The sequence below is a fragment of the Martes martes genome, assembly GCF_963455335.1.
Source record: "Martes martes genome assembly, chromosome: 1".
NCBI lineage: Eukaryota > Metazoa > Chordata > Mammalia > Carnivora > Mustelidae > Martes > Martes martes.
In genome coordinates this window covers 212,661,756-212,682,086 of record NC_137888.1, presented here as the reverse complement: position 1 = coordinate 212,682,086, position 20,331 = coordinate 212,661,756, and the positions used below count along the sequence as shown (strand labels likewise).

The following is a 20,331-nucleotide window of genomic DNA, read 5'->3' as shown; positions in this document are numbered from 1 at the left end:
CAGCTGTGTCACTGGTGCCTAGAACAGCACCTGGCACATAGTAGGTGCTCAATAATATTATCAACTATTCACTTCATTCACTCATCCTTCCTTTAATACTGGGAGAGCAAATCACAACTTATGCCTTGTTTCATACACACAATTTAATCAATACATGGTCACACTCATTTGTTGACATATTGTCTGTGGCTGCTTTCATTACATGAAAGAGTTTACCAATTGATCCCTGATTCAATGGGTATTTGTTGAGTGCTTGCTTATTATTGGTTAGTGGTGGTTGGTTAGCTGTGGTTAAGTATGGATTGTTTGAGATCAGTCCCTGCTTCTACTGGTTCCTAATTATGTGACTTTGGGCAAGTGTTCAGACCTCCCCTGCCTTTGGTTTTCTCACATATAAAATGGGGAAAATGATGATGTTGTGGTAATAATAATAATGATGACACCATCCATGTCATGGATATTTCCTTGTATTAAACCATGTACAGGATGATGGAGAATTCCATGATGAACGACACACAGATCCTCATGCAGCTCATGGAAATAGGCGAGGAATTAGGCAGTTAACCTGAGAGTGGAACAGTCTGCTGATGGGTGGGTGGAGCCCAGGGCACTGTGGGAGCAGAGAGGCGGGGGAAACCCCAGAAGCAATCAGGGTAGGCCTCTTGGAGGAGGTTACATGCCAATTGAGTGTGGGAGGTTGGGGCATATTTGAGGAGCCAAAAGAAGTTCTGTTTGTCTGCCTTGTTAACATTAATGGCACCGGAAGTGGAAAGAACCCAAGGGTGTGTTGAATGGGCACAGCTGAACTTCTAGCACGGATCGTGATTGGAGACCCGGGTTTTAGGAGGAACTTGGGAGTCAGGTCCCTTGGGGAAGAAATAAGGGATGTTCAGTTGGAGAAGTTTGAAGGTTGAGGAAATTCTGAGCTCGGTCTGCAAAAATTTTAACCAAGAGTTTTAGCCCTTGTGACAGAAAACCCAACTGAAACTGGCTTAGTAAAAAATAGTATTTATTAGCTCACATAACTGAAAAGCTTAGGAGAAAATGTGTTCAGGTCAAGCTGGATCCAGGGGCTCTATCTCAGGATCACCTCCACCCTTAACTCAGCTGCCTTTTCAGTGTTTTCCTCCATTCTCAGTCATCCTTTCCTCTCATGGTAGCCGGCAAGAGTGCCCAGGTGCTCCAAATTTAGGTGCCCACATTTTTGTGTACAGTGAAAAATCGCTGCTCAAGCCCAAGTCTGGGCTTCACTGGACATAATTTCTTTGTGTGTGCATGTGGCAGGGGGTGGGGATAGAGGGAGTGGGGGGTGGGTGGCCGGGGAGTCACGTGTCTATTCCTCAACCAATTGTTGTGGTGGGTAGAATATGCCATTCTGATTGGCCAGGCTGAGGTCGCATATTTTTCCTGGTGCTGGGGAGGAGTTGACCCCACCCAAAGGAGGTAGACTTGGAGGAGATCGGGTGGCTCCCTAGGAGATGCTGAGGGGCTGCTGGCAAAAGAAGTGGGAATAGATGTCAGGAGGCAATTGATGTTTACACTGGCACCAAGTATGAAGTCACTGCACAGCCTCTCACTGGTGCCCTCGGCTGACTATTGGAGCCCCATCTTTCTCCGTCCTGGGGGCTGCTCTGTGCATGGTAGGGCGTTTGGCGACACAGCTGACCTCCACCCACTCAATGCCAGTAGCAACCTCTCCCCTGGAGCCGTGACAAGAGAATGTCTGCAGACATTGTCAAATGTCCCGTCCGGAGGCAGAATCCCCTATCCCACCCCCTCCCTAGAAACTCCGTTTTGGAGGGAGCAAGCTTCCAATCTTCCGGAAGGTCCAAAGAGATATGCATGAACAATTATTGTCTGGGGACAGTGAGGAGGAGATGGAGAGCTTTGTTGGGTTAGAATAATCACTTATTTTATTATGAGCAGCAGGGGCTGTGCCGATTGCCGGGGTTATGGGAAAGAACAGAGCAGACACATTCTCTGGTCTCCTGAGTTCATGGCCTTGTGGGGGAGAAGGGCAGTGTACTTGTTTCCTGTGACTGCACTAACAAAGGACCACACACTGATGGCTTAAAATAACAGAAGTACGTTGTCTCACGGGTCCCGGGGTTAGAGGTCTGAGATCAAGGTGTGAGCAGGGTTGAGCTCTCTCTGAAGGCTCTTGGGGAGAATCCATTCCGTCCCTCTTCCAGCTTCTGGGGGCTCCAGGCTTTCCTTGGATTCTGACTGTGTCACTCTGTCTTCACCAGGTTGTGCCCTCCGTGTCTGTCTGTCTGTGGGTCTCTTCTGTGTGTCTTGTGTAAGGACCCTTGTTGATGAAATGGAGGACCCACCCCAGTAATCCAGGATGATCTCATGATCTCGAGATCCTTAATTATGTCTTGCAAAGTCCTTTTTTTATCCCCCCCAATAATGTCACATTCACAGGTAGGATCCAGGGATCTGAGGTAGTTATATCTTTCGGAGGGGGTCACCATTCAACCCACTATAGACAGTAAAAAAGTGAATCAATAAAATATTACAATAAATGCTGCAGACAAAATAAGCCAAGGTCAAGATGGAGAAGAGGAAAGGGGCATGCTTCCAGAGGGTGGTCAAGGAAAGCTGAAAGCTGAAGGATGGGGACTGGCTCTGGGAAGAATGGGGCAAGGAGGGCAAATGCCATGCAAAGGCCCTGTGGTGAGGAGGGGTCTAAATGAAGGCGAATGGTGAAGAGGGAGTGCTGGGATTAAGGTTGGGAGGAATGCACTTCTCTAGTGTGGCTGTGGGTATGTCATAATTAGATGTGATGGGAAGTCCTTGGACGGTTTAAGCAAATTGGTGGGTTAAAGAGGTCCCTCGAGCTGCTCTGTTGGGGACCAGACTGTTAGGGTAATTGAAATGGCATTGAGGGGACATGGGCAGAAGGGTTGATGGAGGTGTCCCACAGGGATGAGATGGTGGCTGGACTCGGAGTCAGGAACAGTGGGAGGGCTCACATTTCAGTGGTTGTGCCGGTCAGACTTCCTGACAGACCAGATGGAGGAGTGGTGGGAGTGAACAAAAGAAGGTGAGATGATGTCTAAGTTTGTAGCTTAGGAACCTGTGTGAATGGGGGCATTATTTGCTAAGATGGGAAGGCTGAGGAGAGTCAAGTTTTGGGGGTGTTCTGATGGGGCCGAGTTACCTTGGAGTTGGAAGACAGCATAACATAGTGGTTAGTGCAGTGGTTCTCAGCCGGGGGTGTGGGGAGCAACTCTGTTTCTCCAGGGCACATTTGGCAATGCCTGGAGATATTTTTGGTTTTCACTACTGGAGGGAGTGGTGTGCTCCTGGCATCCAGTGGGTAGAGACCAGGAATGCTGCTGATATCCTAAATGTCCTGTAATTCCAGGACAGCCACTGAAATATCAGTTCTGCTGAGGCCGAGAAACCATGTTTGAGGGGCAAGGACCCTTGCCCCTTGACTGTGGGATCTTGGGTGAGTTACTGTACCTTGCTGTGCCTTAGTCTCCCCACCTTTCAAATAGGGGTCAGGATAGTCCCTGCCTTATAGGTCTGTTACAAGAATTAAATGAGTGAATGGTTGTAGAGTTGTCACATGCTGTAAGCAGTACCTAGTAGTGATTGGTAAGCAAACTCATAGGGGTGGATGAGATCATTTGGGGAGGGAGGAGAGAGAGAGAGAGAGAAGAAAAGAGGTTTGAGCCTCAGGGTGCAGCAGCATGGAGAGGTTGCGGGGAGGAGGAAAAAGAAACCAAGGAGTCAGAAGAGAACCTGTGACTTGGGGGGAAAGCCAGAGACCAGAGGAAGAAAGTGTATCCACAGCGAGGTGTTGGTACTTTGAAACAAACCGTTTAATTGGAGGGATGGAAGTAGTGTCAGAAAGTATAATAAATAACAATAGAATAACAATAGAAACAGGTCCCATTTGTGGAGTATTTATGATGTGCAAATGTTGTTCCAAGTATGTAACACTTTGAACTCATTTGATTTTCACAACAAATCCATAGAGTGGGTGCCATGATGTCTTCTATGAATCAAACCACCCCAAACTTAAAGGCAACTATTTTAGAATTCTCACAGATTCTGTGAGTCAAGAATTCAAATGGAGTGTGGGGTTTGTCAGCCCCAAGATGAGAAGACTTGAACGTTGGAGGGCTGGAATCTGCTGGAAGATCCTTCCCCTGCACTCTGGGAGTCTGGGATGGAGTGACTCGCGGCTGAGCTCAGCTGGGGCTGTGGAACGGAGCAGTGGGGATCTGTGTGGCTTGGGTTTCCTCACAGCACGGTACCTGAGTTTTGAGAAGGAGTGTGGAGAGATCAAGTGTTTCTCAAGACAGACAGAAGCTGCAAATTTTCTTCTAACCTACTTAGAGACCACATTGTGTCTGTCGCTTTGCTGTAATTCGCTAAGACCAGCCTGGATTCAAGGGCAGGGGAATCAGACTTCACCTCCTGATGGAGGTGTGACAAGTCCCACTGCAGAAGAGCATGCTGGGTGGGCACTGTGTTTGCGGCAATCTTTGGAAAGCATAACACGTTCTTTGTTATTATCCTAGTCTCACAGATGAGGAAATGGAAACATGGAAAGTTTAAGTGAGTTGCCCAAGTGAATAAGTAGCTATGCTGGGATTTGAACCCCCAAACCTGTGACCACAAGCACTATACGAACATTGCCTCTTCGAGGGGACATATGAACCTTTTAGGTGGGTATGGAGACAGTCGTGGATTTAGATTTCTGGTTTTCCCAGTCAGGGTTTAGCCAGGAAAGCAGAAATCATCCTAGGATCTTTCAGGCAGAGAGGATTTCATTCAGGGAATGGCTAATGGGTGATGGGGGAGCTGAGGAGACAGGTGGGGAATTCTGAGGTAACCCACACGGCAGGAGAAACAGTGGAAGAGGCGGTAAGACCGGGACCCAGAGCTCAGAACCATTCAGGGGAGCCAGGACCTGGTGCAGGAGTTGCCATCATGTTGCTGAGACCAGGAAGGAGACCTATTTGCTGCTGAAGAGGGAGAAATACCCTGGTTTCTCTTCCTCCCTCCTCCTGTCTCCTGCCTGGGCATCCCATTGGCTGAGCCTACCTGGAAGCCAGGGTGCGAAGGAGTCTGGGGAATGTAGTTTTCTTTGCTGCGGAGCAGAGCAAAGGGCAGGCAGGGAATGAATCTGAGAGTAAGCCGGCCAGTGGTCCTCATCATAACTGCCTATTTAAGCTCAGTGTTATCTCAACGGGAGCTGCTGTTGCTGCTGTTTGCCCGAGAACGGGTGAAATGCAATGGTTTCATTTCCCGAGGCAGCGTCCTCTTTAGTTCTAATGGCTCTGGTGGTTTTGGAGTTCAGTTTAATCTTAGATCAAACCCAGATCTCCTTTCTTAGGACTCTCCACCAGCACACAGCTCATCAGCCTTCCTCCAGACAACCCATCAGAGGTCTGCCTGCAATAATGTTGTCCCTGGCTTCTTCCAAGTGACCTGTAATCCTGGTGGAACACCACAGCAACTTCATAGCTTCTCAGTGGACAGCGTGTTTCCAGAAATCTCCCTTGGGGTGTCTGTCTTGTGCCTGTCTGCCATGGGGACTCAGGATGATCCCCACATGGGTGCAGCGTCCAGCACCCCAAAAGATGTGTGGGGCTTGTTCCCTTCAGTGTGATCTGCTCTGGAGTGTGGGACCGGGGGATCTGGGGGAATGTCATTAATCATTTGTGCTTCCCTTTCCGGGACTCTGAGATATGGCGAAAGGGTAGAATGCTCTCGTGACAACCACCTGCCCCATTTTGATTACACAGTTTTGTTTTGTTTTAATTATTTAGAGAGGGTGAGAAATGGGGGAGGGGCAGAAGGAGTTGGGGAGAGATCATCTTAAGCAGGCTCCACACCCAGCATGGAGCCCAACATGGGGCTCCATCTCAGAACCCTGAAATCAAGAGTCAGACGCTTAGCCTACTGAGTCACCCAGGCGCCTCCCATTACAATATTTTGATATCCAGTTTTGGTAAATCAGCACCTGATACTGCCCTTGGTTCACTCCCTCCCATTCCCCCTTTCTCACTTTGCTCCAGCCACACTGGCCTCCAACCTCTTTTTTCAATGCACCAGGCAGGGTCCTGCCTCAGGACCTTTGCCCTGGCTGTTCCTGGAATGCTTCTGATTGTACCTATGCACCCCCTAGGTCTGCTTCTTTCACTTGGCACCATTCTTCTGCGGTTTTTCGTAGTCCTGTGTGTATCAGTCCTTCACACCTTATTCCTGAATAGTACTCCAGTGTATGGACGCCCCACAGTTTGCTCATCCTTGGTGGACACTTGGGTTGTTGCCACGTTTTGGCTGCCACAGATATGGCTGTTGTGAACGCTCAGCTATGCGTGAACACTTGCTTTCATTTCTCTGTGTAAACGCCTGGAGGTGGAACAAGTTGGGTGGTAGGTGCGTGTCTAACCTTTTAAGAAACTGCCAAACCATTCTTCCAACTTGGTTGCACCATTCAACATCCCAGCCAGCAGTGCGGGAAGGTTTCCTGGAGCACTCCTCCTCGTGCTTTGCCATCCCTTAGTCCTTGGCTTTATCAGACACCTCTTTCATTTAACCAGATCCCTCCCAGGGCTCCCTGTGCTGTTTTTCATGCTCATGCACCCACTGTTGTAACCAATCAATTATCAATGCCCCTGTCTTCTCAATGTCCATCTCCCCACTAGACTGTAAGCTCTGTGGAGACAGGGTTCTGTCTGTCTTGGCCACTACCAGTTTCCTGGGGCTTGGCACACAGTAGGCACTCAGTACATGCTTGCTGAATGAACGTGTGACCCTGCCTGGTGGGCCAGGTGCCAGAGTGGAGATTCGGTTGGCATTTTCATTCCCAGAGCGGAGATGAGGAAGTAGAGGCTCCGGATGGTTCAGTAACCCATCCGAGGTCCTCCGCTGGCAGCGGCTCGGCTGGGAGCGGAACCATGTCTGTCTGACCCCCTCGGCTGACACTGAGATGTTGAGTGTGTGCTGGGGTGAGAGGGGAGGAGACCGAAGAGAGACAGGCGGGCATGGGGAAGGTTTTGAAGGCCAGGGTGAGGAGCTGATGCTCTGTACCTTTGCTTCCGGGCTTTGAAGAGGCAGCACAGTATGGCTACCCTCTCTGGTCTGCGAGATGAAGTCTTGCAGTCCCAAGATTAAGGGGTTTCAGGACTGAACACAGAGGCGCCCCCCCCCCTTTCTTCTGTCTTCCTTAGCAAGCCCTGCTAACAGGCATTTCCTGTTTCCGGTGGCTCCCTGGGCCGGGGTGGGGGTAGGGGAGCTGATTGCAGCAGTTGTGTTCAGCTGTGGGTCCCCTCTGCTGCTCCCTGCCCCCCCCACCCCCGCCCCGTCACCAAATGGAGCCTCTGTCCCTGCATCCTGGTTCCCGAGAGGAGGGTGGCAAACTAACCGACCTTTCTGGCTCTTTCTTTGTCTTGGGCAGAGCTTGTGCTGACAGGGGACCAGCAGGCGAAGGGGAAGTGTCTGGGTGCTGATTTGCCTATGGGCAAGATGCCAGCCCAACTCTTTGATATTCTGGTGGGGGGGGAGGGGGTGCTGAGGGGCTTGCCTCGCCAACACGGAGGAAATGTTCTCACACACCCCTCCTACCTTTGGTTAAAAGACCTCCTGTCCTTTGCCACCTCTCCCACGCTTTGGGCTACCAGAAGGTCCTTCTGGTGGTCTAACCTCAGTCATTCTTGCTGCCTGAGGGAGCCCCTTTCTTCAGCTGGCCCTACTCCAGCCTGGAGGGCTGATGAGTCATACCCCCACCCCGTCCCCCCTTGAGATGTCACATGACTAGGGGGAAGAAGTCTCAAGGCTCAGCTGATCTCCCTGAGGTCAGGAGGGAACTTCCTCCCTCAGGCCAGATGAGACCAACTGCTCTGTTGGCCCCGGTGACTTGCAAGCCCTGCCTGGAGTCAGTCTCCAAGACTGCAAAGGCTGCTGGGCAGGAGAGTGTTACATGTGGTTCCTGTCACGTGCTGAACCTCCTACGTGGCACCAGGAGGCAGTCTGGTGTGGTTCAAAGAGGTAGGGTGGTACCGTGGTTAAGGGCATGGCCTCTAGGCTCAGGGAACTTGTATCTGGCTTTTCATTCCTTCCTGTGTGGCCTTGGGCAAGTGACATATCCTCCCCGAGGCTCAGTTGTCTCACCAGTGCAACGTGGATTCATCTCTTCACTGACTTTTACTGAGCATCTACGGGATGCCATATGTTGTGCTAGGCCACAGCAGTGAGCAAACAGCCCTGAGAGTCCTCTCCTTGGGGAGCTGATGTGCTCGTGTGTAAGGGAGGACAGACAGACAGTAACAAAATAAATAAGAGAAGTATACAGTGCCCAGACAATAAGCTTTATGGAAAAAACACAAAGTAGAGGGGAGGATGGGGAATGCTAGGTGTGGGGTGTGTGTGTGTGTGTGTGTGTGTGTGTGTGTGTGTGTCTAGTGCAGTTTTAAATAGAGTGGCTGGGAAGGTCTCACTGAGAAGTGACATTTCATCAAAGGCCTGCAAGAGACAAGGGAGGTTGTCTCTTGCACTGGGTTAATAGGGGATGGACATTCTGAAGATGGGAACAGCCTGCGCAAAGGCCCTGGGGCATGGCCATGCCTGGCATGTTGGAGGAACAGTAAGGAGGTCTGTGTGGCTGGAGCAGAGAGAGCAAGAGAAGAATGGGAGGAGGAGAAGGTAGGGAGGGGATGGGGCAGGTCATGCGGGGCCTTTGCATCTGGGTAGTACGGGGTCCCTGGGAAGGTTTTGACCATATTTCTTTGGATGCCATGTTGAAAATAAATGACATGGGTCCAGGGGCAGAAGCAAGCAGTCCAATGAGGAGGCCACTGCAACAATGCAGGTGAGCAATAATGGTGGCTCAGGCCTGGCAGGTGTATAGAAGGGGCAGGATTCTGGCTGTATTGGGAAGGTGGAACAAATAGGATTTGTTGAGGGGTTGGAAGTGGATGAGAGAGAAACAGAGGAGCCAAGGTGACTCCATCTGAGTTTAAACAACTGGAAGGCAGTGTTGTTAGAGCCTCCTAGGTTTCAGTAGCAACGTTGTTGGGAGGATTGAACAAACCTGTGCATGCCAAACTCTTCATCTCAGGTTTGGAAGAGGCTATGCTCTCAACAAATGGCGCCTCCCCAGTAGGGCTGGGGGTTCTGGAGGGCAGGGGTTGGCTCTCACAGGCAGGGCTGGTTCACTGAGCCACTCTTTAGAGACAGCTTTGGGAAATGGTGCTGTAGCAAGAAAGGAAGTGTGAGCCACGGGACAGAAAGGAAGGAGCCCAGGACGGTGCAGAAGCATGCTACTTGCTGTTTGTGGATGTGTGCATGCATGGAAAGTGAATGAGGACATGGGCTGGGACGGTCCATGTCTACTTGCAGAGGGGGGCAACCAGTGAGGAGGGAAAGAAGAGATTGAGATCAGAGACAGTGCACAGGACTTGGAAATGTAACTATAATGTTTAATTGAAAAGAAAATGTATTGACCCGAAGGAGCTGAGAACTCATGTCCACACAAAAAAAACCTGCACAGAGATGTTTATGGCAGCATCATACATCAGCTCCAGAACTTGGAAACAACCAAGTCCTTCAGTAGGTGATGGATTAGGAAACTGGTTTGGGGGCAGGGACAGATGACCAGGTGGAGCACAGAGGGTCTTGAAGGCAGTGGAACTACTCTGTATGTTACTATAATGGTAGGTACATGTCATTATATATTTGTCCAAACCCACAGAATGTACATCAGGAGTGGACCCTGATGTCAACTATGGACTTTGGACGATGACGTGTCCATGTAGGTTCATTGATCATAACAAACCAACCCTCTCTGGTGGGGGAGGCTGACGGTGGGGGAGACTGTGCATACTTGGAGGTAGGGATATATATGGAAATCTCTCTACCTTGCATTGAATTTTTCCATGGACCTAAAGCTGCTCTAAAAACATAAAGTCTACAGTGAAAGAAAAGAAAGGAAGGAGGGAGGGAGGGCAGTGTAGAGCCTCCAGACAGGACTGATGGAGATACCATGCACACCAAAAGGAGATGACCAGGTGTTTTCTCACCTGCCTCCAGCCTCGACCAGCCTGTTTGTCTCTGCTCCACATGGTCTCTCAGCCTCCAGAGGTTAGCCTGAGCTCTGTATTTTGGCAGCAGTGTTCCAAGAAAGCAAGAGCAGAGGTTGCAAAGCCTCTGGATGCCTAAACTTGATTCACACAGTGTTACTGTCACTGCATTCTATTGGTCAAGGCAGGTCACAGACCAGGCCAGACACAAAAGATGGGGAAACATCTACTTGGTATTTGCCTGACTTTAAATAATTTTGCATCTCTGGTGGGTGGGAAATAGTATCTTGTGATTTTAATTAGCATCACTTTGATGACTACCAAGGTTGACCCTTTCCTCATGGGCTTGGGGCCATTTGTGACTCTTTTTCAGGGAAACTCGTGTTCAGGTCTTGCCAATTTTCTGATTGAATTGTTGTCTTTTTCTTATGGAATCATTAGGAATTCTTTATAAATTTGAATACAAATGTGTAGCAAATACCCATTTTCATTCTGTGGCTTGTCTTGTCACTCTCTTCCTGATACTTTTTGATGAATAGAACTTTATTTTAGTTTGATCAAATCTTGTTTATCATTTGGAGTTTTTGTTGTTCCAGAATCATGCACAATTCTGAGGTCATCCGGATAGTCTCCTCAATTGTCTTCTCAAAGTCTTGCCTTTAGCACTTAAGTCTTTAATACCATCTGGAATTTGTTTTGAGTAGGATATGAGGCAGGAATTTGATTTATTGTTTGTTTGTTTTTCTTGGCCTTTATGGATAACCATTTGAACCACCCACAATTATAAAATAGTACCTCTTTTTACCATACATTTGTAACACCTGCTCAGTAATAAAGACATTTTTATACATGTGTGATTTATTTCTGGGTCCTCTGTTATGGTTTATTTGTCTTTATCCCTATCTTTCTTATCTATTGCTAAGTAACAAATTATCCCTCAAATATTCCTTTATTGAGCACTTACTATGCTTATGAGTTATTTGGATCAGGAATGAGGAAATGGCCGAGCTGGGGTTTCTTGTGAGGTTGTAGTCAGATGTTAGCCAGGGCTGCCACCATCTGAAGGCTCAACTGTGGCTGGAGGATCTGCTTCTTTGATGATTCAGCCACATGGAACCCCGTTCCTCTCTGCTTGGACCTCTCCATAGGGCTTACTGAGTGGGTCTCACAATATGGTGGCTGGTCAGTGATCCAAGAGGCCCAAAGTGGAAGCCACAATGGCGTTTATTACCTGGCCTTGAAAAGTCACGTCTTGTTACTTCTACTGTACTCTATCAGTCAGTCACACAGGGCTAATCTTGGTTCACTGAGAGAAGTAATTACAAATAGGGCACAAGTATTGGGATCTGTGGGCCACTGGGGGCCATCTTGGAGGCTAACTGCTATAATTACATTGTTTTAATTACAGTAGATTTATGATAAGTCTTGATGAGAGTATTCCCAGTTAACTTTCCCTCTACAGAATTGTCTTGGCTATTTGTGATTCTGTGCTCTCCCATATAAACTTTAAGATTCATGTGCCAAGTTCAATAAAAAACCATTTTGAGATTTTAATTGAAATTGTATTAGACCCGTAGCTCAATTTGGGAGAGGGCTGAAAATTTTAAAATACTAAGTCTTTCTAGAAAAGAATTAGGACATACTTCTTTTTTTTTTTTTTAGATCTTCTTTCATATTTTTAATAAAATTTTATAATTTTTCATAAAAGATTTTCACTTCTTTTTGTTAGATTTGTTACATATCACTAGCTTTTTTGTATGTTTGTTTTACATTTTTTTAAGGCTATGATAAGTGGTATCCCTTTAAAATTGAAGTCCAAATTTTCATGCAGTGAAACGCTTAGTTCTTTAGTTTACTGCTCAATCAGTTCTAGCAGCTGTATACGCTTGTGCAACCCACACCCTTATCAAGACACAGAACGTTTCCATCACTTGTGGCCTTTCTGAGTCAATCTCCACCACCCTCCCCACCCCAGAAGCAACCACTGATCTGATTTCTATCACCATAGGTTAGTTTTGCTTATTCTAGGATTTCATAAATGTTATCTTTTTAAGAAAATAACATTTTCTGATTGATTGTTGCTAATGCACCAACACATGGTAAACTTCGTATATTGATTGTGAATTCACTCACATTGTGAAGTTACTGTATTGATTCTGATTATCTGTATATTCTTTTGGGCTCTCTGTGTTGACAATGGTATCTTCTGCAGATGCCCAATTTCTTCCTCCTTCTTTCCCCTCCCTTCCCTCCTCCCTCCCTCCCTTCCTTCCTTCCTTCTTTCCTTCCTTCCTTCCTTCCTTCCTTCCTTCCTTCCTTCCTTCCTTCCTTCCTTTCCTTGTTTTGCCTTGTGGTGCAGGCTAAGATCTTCAACACAGTGTTGTCTAGAAATGGTAATGGGGACACCTTACCTTAGTTCTGATTTCAAATGCAAGGGGATCTTTTCAACACTTCCCCATTAAATATAATGTTTTGCTTTTTTTATTTAAAGCAAAGGTTTAAGATTTTTTTGGCAGATTCTCTGTTTATTAGGTTACAGAAATTCCTTTCCACTCTTACTTTGCCCAGAGTCTTTTTTTCCCTTTCTCTCTCTCTCTTTCTTTCTTTCTCTCTTTTTAGAAGATTTTATTTACTTGAGATAGAGAGAGTGAGAGATAAGAGTGTGCACAAGCTGGGGGAGGGGGGTGGGGGGAGTGGCAGAGGGAGAGGGAGAAGGCTCTCCACTGAGCAAGGAGCCCAACAGGGGGCTGGATCCCAGGACCCTGGGATAATGACCTGAGCCAAAGGCAGATGCTTAACCAATTGAAGCCACCCAGGTGGCTCTTTCTTTCTTTATCACAAATGGATTGTTGAATTGCCACTCTGTTTTTTATCAACCTCTAACTCTTACTAGTTTTTTTCAACAAAGAGAGAACAAACCTCGGGCAGGCAATAGAATCCATCTGAAATTTACTAACACTGTTTACATCATATTTACTTTACATTGCCTTCTTTTTTTTTTAAAGATTTTATTTATTTATTTGACAGAGAGAGATCACAAGTAGGCAGAGAGGCAGGCAGAGAGAGGGGGAAGCAGGCTCCCTGCTGAGCAGAGAGCCCAGATGTGGGCCTTGATCCCAGGACCCTGAGATCATGACCTGAGGCGAAAGCAGAGGCTTAACCCACTGGCTTAACCCACCCAGGCACCCTACATTGCCTTCTTTTTATAGCAAATGATTCCAGTTTTCTTTTGATAACAGGATGTAAGGTTCTCTTATTAAATACATTTATTTAAGTTAAAGTTTATTTATTTTATTTTATTTTTAAAAGACATTATTTATTTATTTGACAGAGAGAGACACACAGTGAGAGAGGGAACACAAGAAGGGGGAGTGGGATGGGGCGCCTGGGTGGCTCAGTGGGTTAAAGCCTCTGCCTTCGGCTCAGGTCATGATCCCAGGGTCCTGGGATCGAGCCCCGCGTCGGGCTCTCTCCTCCACAAGGAGCCTGCTTCCCTTCCTCTCTCTCTCTGCGTGCCTCTCTGCCTACTTGCGATCTCTATCAAATGAATAAATAAAATCTTAAAAAAAAAAAAAAGAAGGGGGAGTGGGAGAGGGAGAAGCAGGCTCCCCGATGCGGGGCTTGATCCCAGGACTCTGGGATCATGACCTGAGCCGAAGGCAGACGCTTAATGACTAAGCCACCCAGGCGCCCCTATCTTATTTTATTTTATAAAATTAATTTATTTATTTGACAGAGAGAGAGAAAGCAAGAGAGCACAAGCAGGGGGAATGACAGGGAGAGGGAGAAGCAGACTCCCTGCTAAGCAGGGAGCCCAATGGGGCTCGATCCAGGACCCTGGGAAGCTGGAGACAGATGCTTAACCTACTGAGCCACCCAGGAGTCCCTACCTTAAAGTTTATTTAAAGTTCATGTTGCATAGATAGTGGGGTAGGTATACTGTGGATGCAGCAATAACTGAGAAGACACAGTCTGAAAATGCGAAAGAGTGGAAGCGTGAGATCCACGGGTACAATGAAATCTGTTTATTGACTTGATTCACATATGTTCCTACAGCGCAGTGCTTGCAGTCATGCTGCCTGGGTTTTGTGTCCTGGCTGGCTGTCCTTGCCTCGGTTTCCTTATCTGTAAAATGAGGATATAATAGTACTTGCAGGATTTCATTACACACACACACACACACACACACGCACACACACGCACACGGGGGAGAATATGAATGGGGGGAGGAAGGGATATGGAAGGGAGAAGGGTGAAAGAGAAAGTCAAACTCATAGAAGCAGAGAGTAGAAGCTTAACAGGTGCTGAAGGGACGAGGAAAATGGGGAGATGTTGATCCAAGGGTACAAAATTGTAGTTAGGTGGTATGAATCTGTCTAGGGCTCTAACGTGCAGGCGTGATGTAGTCGTCCTAAATAATGCTGTACTGAGGGGCGCCTGGGTGGCTCAGCTGGTTGAGCATCTGACTCTTGATTTTAGCTCAGGTCATGATCTCAGGGTCTTGAAATCCAGCCCCGCATCAGGCTCAGCGCTGAGTGTGGAATCTGCTTAAGATTCTCTCTCTCTGTCTCCCTCTACGCCCCTCACCCCACTCCCTCTCCCACGTGCACATGCTCTAGCTCTCCCTCTCTCTCTCTCAAGAAAAAAAAATAATACTGAATTGCCCACTGGAAATATGCGAAGAGAGTAGATTTCAGCGATGCTCATCACACACAAAAATGGTGACTGCGTGAGGAGATGCTATGTTAATTAGCTGGACTGTAGTAATCATTGCACTATGAATATTCATATCAAATAATCACATGGTATGCCTTAAATATACACTATATTTTACACATATATACGTTAAATATATAGAGTGCTGGAAATTGGGCACATGACAGGTACTCGTGCAAGGCCATGAGATAAAACTGTGGTCAAGAAAGGTTGGTTAGGGTTTTGTAGGTTCTAGGGAACTTAGAGAGCGCTGAGCCCACTGGGACGTTTGGATAAACTGATACCAGGCAAATGTGAAGGTTTCTTTATAGCAGGACCAAATACCCCAAACCAGAGTGGCATCCTGGGTGTCTGACCGCTGCATCAGTCAGTATCTTCTGGTTTTAAGTCACTACAGCCCAACCCAAACTGATTTAAACAGGAAAGAAATGCGTCAGTTCATGAAATTGAAAAGCTCAAACATGTTTCCTATAAACGGAACCGTAGACTGCGTGACCTTTTGTGCCTGGCTTCTTTCACTGAGCACCACGTTTTTGAGGGTTATCTACTTTGTAGCATGGATCAATACTTCACTCCTTTCTATGGCCCAATAATATTCCATTTTATAGATATGCCTTACTTTGTTGGTCTATTGATCAGTTATAGACCTAGGTAAAGTCACAGAGACAGAAAGCAGACAGTGGTTACCAGGGAGAAGGAAGACATAGGGAATGGCAGGTGACTGCCTAGTGGGGACAGGGTTTCCTTTTGGTCTGAGAAAAAAGTCTTGGAACTAGACGAGGTGCTCATTCCATGACATTGTGAGTGTGCCAAATGTCCCTGAAGTGTACACTTTATTTATTTTTAAAGATTTTATTTATTTATTTGACAGAGAGAGATCACAAGTAGGTAGAGAGGCAGGCAGAGAGAGAGAGAGGGAGAAGCAGGATCCCTGCTGAACAGAGAGCCTGACACGGGGCTCGATCCCAGGACCCTGAGAACATGACCTGAGCCGAAGGCAGAGGCTTAACCCACTGAGCCAACCAGGTGCCCCACAAAGTGTACACTTTAAAGTGGTTCATGGTTAGATTTTTGTATTGCTGTAAAAGATACATAATATTTATTATTACATATACATACATAAGACATATATATGATAATTATAAATATAAAATTTAATATTTGAATACTATATAAATAAATAGAACATTTATTATTTTAACCATTTGTAAGTGTACAATTTAGTGGCATTAAGTCTGCTCACAATGTTGTCTACTCATTACTACTACATCCAAAACTGTTCCTCTTCCCCAACGGAAACTCTGTCCCCATGGAACACTGACTCCCCACCCCCGCCTCCAATCCCTGACTCCCACCATCTACTTTCCGTCTCTGTGAATTTGCCAGCTCTAGGGACCCCATGGAATCCTACAATAATTGTCCTTCTGTTTCTGGCTTATTTCACTGAGAAGAATGTTTCCAAGGTTCATTCATGCTGTAGCATAAATAAAAATTTCATTCCTTTTCCTGCTGAGTAATATTCCATTATATGTATATACTACATTTTGGTTTCAGTTCATGGTTAACTTTATGTTATATGAATTTCATCTCCATAAACAAGGATTCAAGGGTAGAGTCAGCTTCAGGTACAGCTCGATCTTTATCAGAAGAGATGTGGCTTACTTTTTCCCCTTCTGTGCCAGTCCCCAAGTCAGACTGCCCAGGGCTCAGCTTCGCCCCTGTCCTGTTATGTTGCCCACCCCCCCATTTCTGTCTCTCTTCACAGTTCCTGTGCCTTAAGAACATCCGTACATTCTTGTCTACCTGCTGTGAGAAGTTTGGCCTCAAGCGGAGTGAACTCTTCGAGGCCTTCGACCTCTTCGATGTGCAGGATTTTGGGAAGGTAAGCTGGGGCCGAACTGCTCACGGGGCTGGGCACGTAGAGCTGGAAGATTGGATCTCAGTCCATTTCCATGAATATTTCCATCGGGAAAGCTAAGTGCTGTCGGGGAGAAGAACAGGTGAGTCAGACCAGGCAACACACCAGGTGCAAAGAGCATGGGGCCTGTGCAGCTGGGCTCCAGTCCCTGCTTTGCTACTTGCTGTGTGACCTCAGATTTGTGACCATGCCTCTCTGGTCCCTCCTTTCTAACACAGGAATGATATCGTCCTATGCTTTCTCAGTGGTTATAAGGATTGCATAGAAGAAGGCAATCAATGGTGGTGGGCACTTAGTTAAGGGAACCTTGACCTACTACATGGAGAAGTGAAGGTGGAGAAAATCCTGAATTAGGTTCTTAGGGGTATGGAGTCTAACCATAATATCTAACCTCGGATGTTGGAGTCTGAGGCTATGTTCTGGCATGTGGGTGGGTAAGGGGCTTACTGAGCAACCGTGGCCCTTGTCACAGGTCATCTACACCCTGTCTGCTCTGTCCTGGACCCCAATTGCCCAGAACAAGGGGATCATGTGAGTAACCATTTGAGCTGGCATCCTTGGGTTGATCTGGCCCCAGTCCTTCCCCTCTGTAAGTGCCCCTCCCACCTGGCCCCCAGGCCTCTGGCTCATACCACTGTGGCTCCCCCAGGCCCTTCCCCACTGAGGAGGACAATGTGGGTGATGAAGACATCTACAGTGGCCTGTCTGACCAGATCGAGTGAGTGTCTGGGACTACCACCCTGCCCTGGGGGTCTGAGGGGCCATGGGCTGCCCTAGGGGGTATGAGGGGACAAGGCCCTGCCCTAGGGGGTCTGAGGGGACATGGCCCTGCCCTAAGGGGTCTGAGGGGACATGGCCCTGCCCTGGGAGGTGAGGTCTGAGAGGACATGGCTCTGCCCTGTGGATCTGAGGGGACACAACTTTGATTTGGGTGGGACCTGAGGGGTCCCTGGCCTGGGAGCTCCGGGGGCCCTGGCTGACTCCACACCCCTCAGCGACACGGTGGAGGAGGATGAGGACCTGTACGACTGCGTGGAGAACGAGGAGGCGGAGGGCGATGAGATCTATGAAGACCTCATGCGCACGGAGCCCATGCCCATGCCGGTGCGTGGGGCTGAGTGCCGCGTCTGGGCGGGCGCATGGCTGGGGCCGCGGCAGCCCCTGGTCCCCTAACACTGACATGTCCTCCCCATTCTCAGCCCAAGATGACAGAGTATGACAAGCGGTGCTGCTGCTTGCGGGAGATCCAGCAGACGGAGGAGAAGTATACAGACACACTAGGCTCTATCCAACAGGTGCGGTGCTCGGACCCAGCCCCTGGCAGGCGCATGCGCGGGAGCTGGGCGGGCAGGTGCGCATCCGTCGGTGCGGTGGCCTCTGGGCCATGCATGAGTGGCCACCTGTGCCCCAAGCGGGCCTGGAGCTCTTCTCTGCCCCCATTGCTTTCCGCTTCTTTGCTTTTCCGCTCTGCTTTTGTCTTCCATCCTGTCTCCTGTGTTGATCTGTCTCTCTTTCCCTCGGGGTCTCTCCTTCCTGTGTTTGTCTGTCTTTCCCTATATGTGTCCATTTATCCCTGTCTATACTGTTCCTATATCCTCGTCCTGTCCTCCTGTCTCGATTCCGTCTCTCTGACCTTCTAGTCCCTTCCTTTCGGCCATTGCTTTTTGAACAGCTTTATTGAGAGAACCTTAATATACCATACAGCTCACCCATTTAATGGGTACAATCCAGTGGCTTTTGGTTTATTCACAAGGTTGTGCAACTGTCACCCTGTTTCATTTTAGAACCGTTTCATCATCCCCTCAAAGAAAACCCATACCCTTTATCCATCACCCCCTAAACCCCCATCCTTCCTCAGCCCCTGGCAGCTGTTAATCTGCTTCCCGTCTCCATGGATGAGCCTGGTCTGGACGTGTCACTCACGTGGAGTCACACACCGCGTGGGCTTCTCTGTCTGCTTCCCTCCCTGAGCGTTGTGAGCTCAGGGTCTGTCCTCGGGGCAGCGGGAGTCGGCGCCTCGCTCCTGTTCAGGGCCGATTTTCCCGGGTGTGAGTGGACCACGCCTTGTGACCCCACTCATCCACGGATGGACATTTGGGGTGTTCCCACTTCCTGACTGTTAGGAGGAAGTGCTGGGACAGGTGTTTGTCTGGACATTCTCCAACAGCCATTCTCCCCCGGTCTCTCTTTCTGACTCTGCTGCCTTGTCCCCATCTCTCTGGGACTGGGTTGGAGGAAGAGGTCTCGGTCTCCCTCACCCTTCTCTCTCCCCCGCAGCACTTCATGAAACCCCTGCAGCGGTTCCTGAAACCCCAAGACATTGAGATCATCTTCATCAACATCGAGGTGAGCTGACCAGTCCCAAGTCCTCCTGGCCTCCGTCCAGCGGGGACCACCTTCTGGCCCCGCTAGTCTCTGGGGTGCGGGGGTTGGGAGTTGAGCGACGTAGGGCAGGGGGGTGACCCGTCTCCTGCTCGGCTTCCTGAGCCCCGGCCCTCACCCCTTCCTCCGAGTAGGATCTGCTTCGCGTGCACACTCACTTCCTAAAGGAGATGAAGGAAGCTCTGGCCGCCCCAGGTGCGCCCACTCTCTACCAGGTCTTCATCAAATACAAGGAGAGGTGAGACCCAGCTGGCCAGCCCGCACCCCTGGAAGTCACCCCGTCCTGCTCAGGCTGAGAGAAGTTGCCCTCAGAGACTACTGGACAGGCAGGGCTCTTTCTTCTTTGCTCATGGGCAAGGGACTGCCCATCTCTGGTTCAATCCCCCCGCTCTGCCTCTTTGGGGCTGCGTGATATTGGAAAATCACTTAACCTCTCTGTGCTTCTGCTGCCACATCTATTAAAATCAGTGTGGCACAGGAACGTACCTCCTAGGGTGTGGTGAGGTTTAAAAAAATGTGGCCTAAAGTGCTTCACACAGGGCCTGGCACACAGTAGGTGCTCTGTAAGTGTTGGCTAAATGAACATTGGAGAGCCAACGTACCAAGTGCTAAGAGCTTCTTCTGCGTCATCTCGTCCAGTGCTACAAAGATAGCTCCTTGTGGGAGGTGCCACTGCTATTCCGTTTTACAGATGGGGAGACCGAGGTTCGGCATCACCCGTCTGGGAAGAGGCGGGGCCTGGACTGCCACCCAGATCTGCCTGACCGTGGTGCTGGCCACCCATACCCGCCCCCTGTCCTTCCCTCAGGTTCCTCGTCTACGGCCGCTACTGCAGCCAGGTGGAGTCGGCCAGCAAGCACCTGGACCGTGTGGCCGCTGCCCGGGAGGATGTACAGATGAAGCTGGAGGTGGGCGGCCTGGGCCACATCTGGGGGACTCTCTTACTCCTTCCCACGGCCCCCAGGGGCGCCCGGGAGGAGACGGAGTGGGTGGTGCCACTTTGGGCAGCAGCCCAGCCACGGACCTGCCCTCTGAGGGTTTGGGGAGGGAGGTACTGACCGGCCGAGCGGGAGGCATGGAACAGGAGGAGGCGGGTGGGAGCGCTGAGCGCTGAGCCCTGACCGCAGCTGAACCCCAGCTCTGGACTCAGCACTGACACCAAGCTGAGGTCCTGACCCTGAACTGAACTCTGAGTCCAAACTGATCCCCAGCCCAGCGTGGGCTGAGCCCCAGCCTTGGCTGTGCCCCAAGTCCAGGCCGAGAGCT

The 20,331-nt window shown here is 49.0% G+C and overlaps 1 protein-coding gene across 1 annotated transcript in view; it reads left to right on the top strand.

Annotated features, from left to right (window-relative positions):
- The window catches only part of VAV1 (vav guanine nucleotide exchange factor 1), a 48,320-nt gene that overhangs the window by 7,462 nt on the left and 20,527 nt on the right, over positions 1-20,331 (top strand). Inside the window, exons 2-9 of the mRNA XM_080810091.1 lie at positions 16,531-16,647; positions 17,156-17,214; positions 17,333-17,401; positions 17,679-17,787; positions 17,883-17,978; positions 18,961-19,029; positions 19,200-19,303; positions 19,874-19,973. Of these exons, the coding sequence (XP_080666217.1) occupies positions 16,531-16,647; positions 17,156-17,214; positions 17,333-17,401; positions 17,679-17,787; positions 17,883-17,978; positions 18,961-19,029; positions 19,200-19,303; positions 19,874-19,973 (723 nt within the window). The remainder of the gene's footprint in view (positions 1-16,530; positions 16,648-17,155; positions 17,215-17,332; positions 17,402-17,678; positions 17,788-17,882; positions 17,979-18,960; positions 19,030-19,199; positions 19,304-19,873; positions 19,974-20,331) is intronic.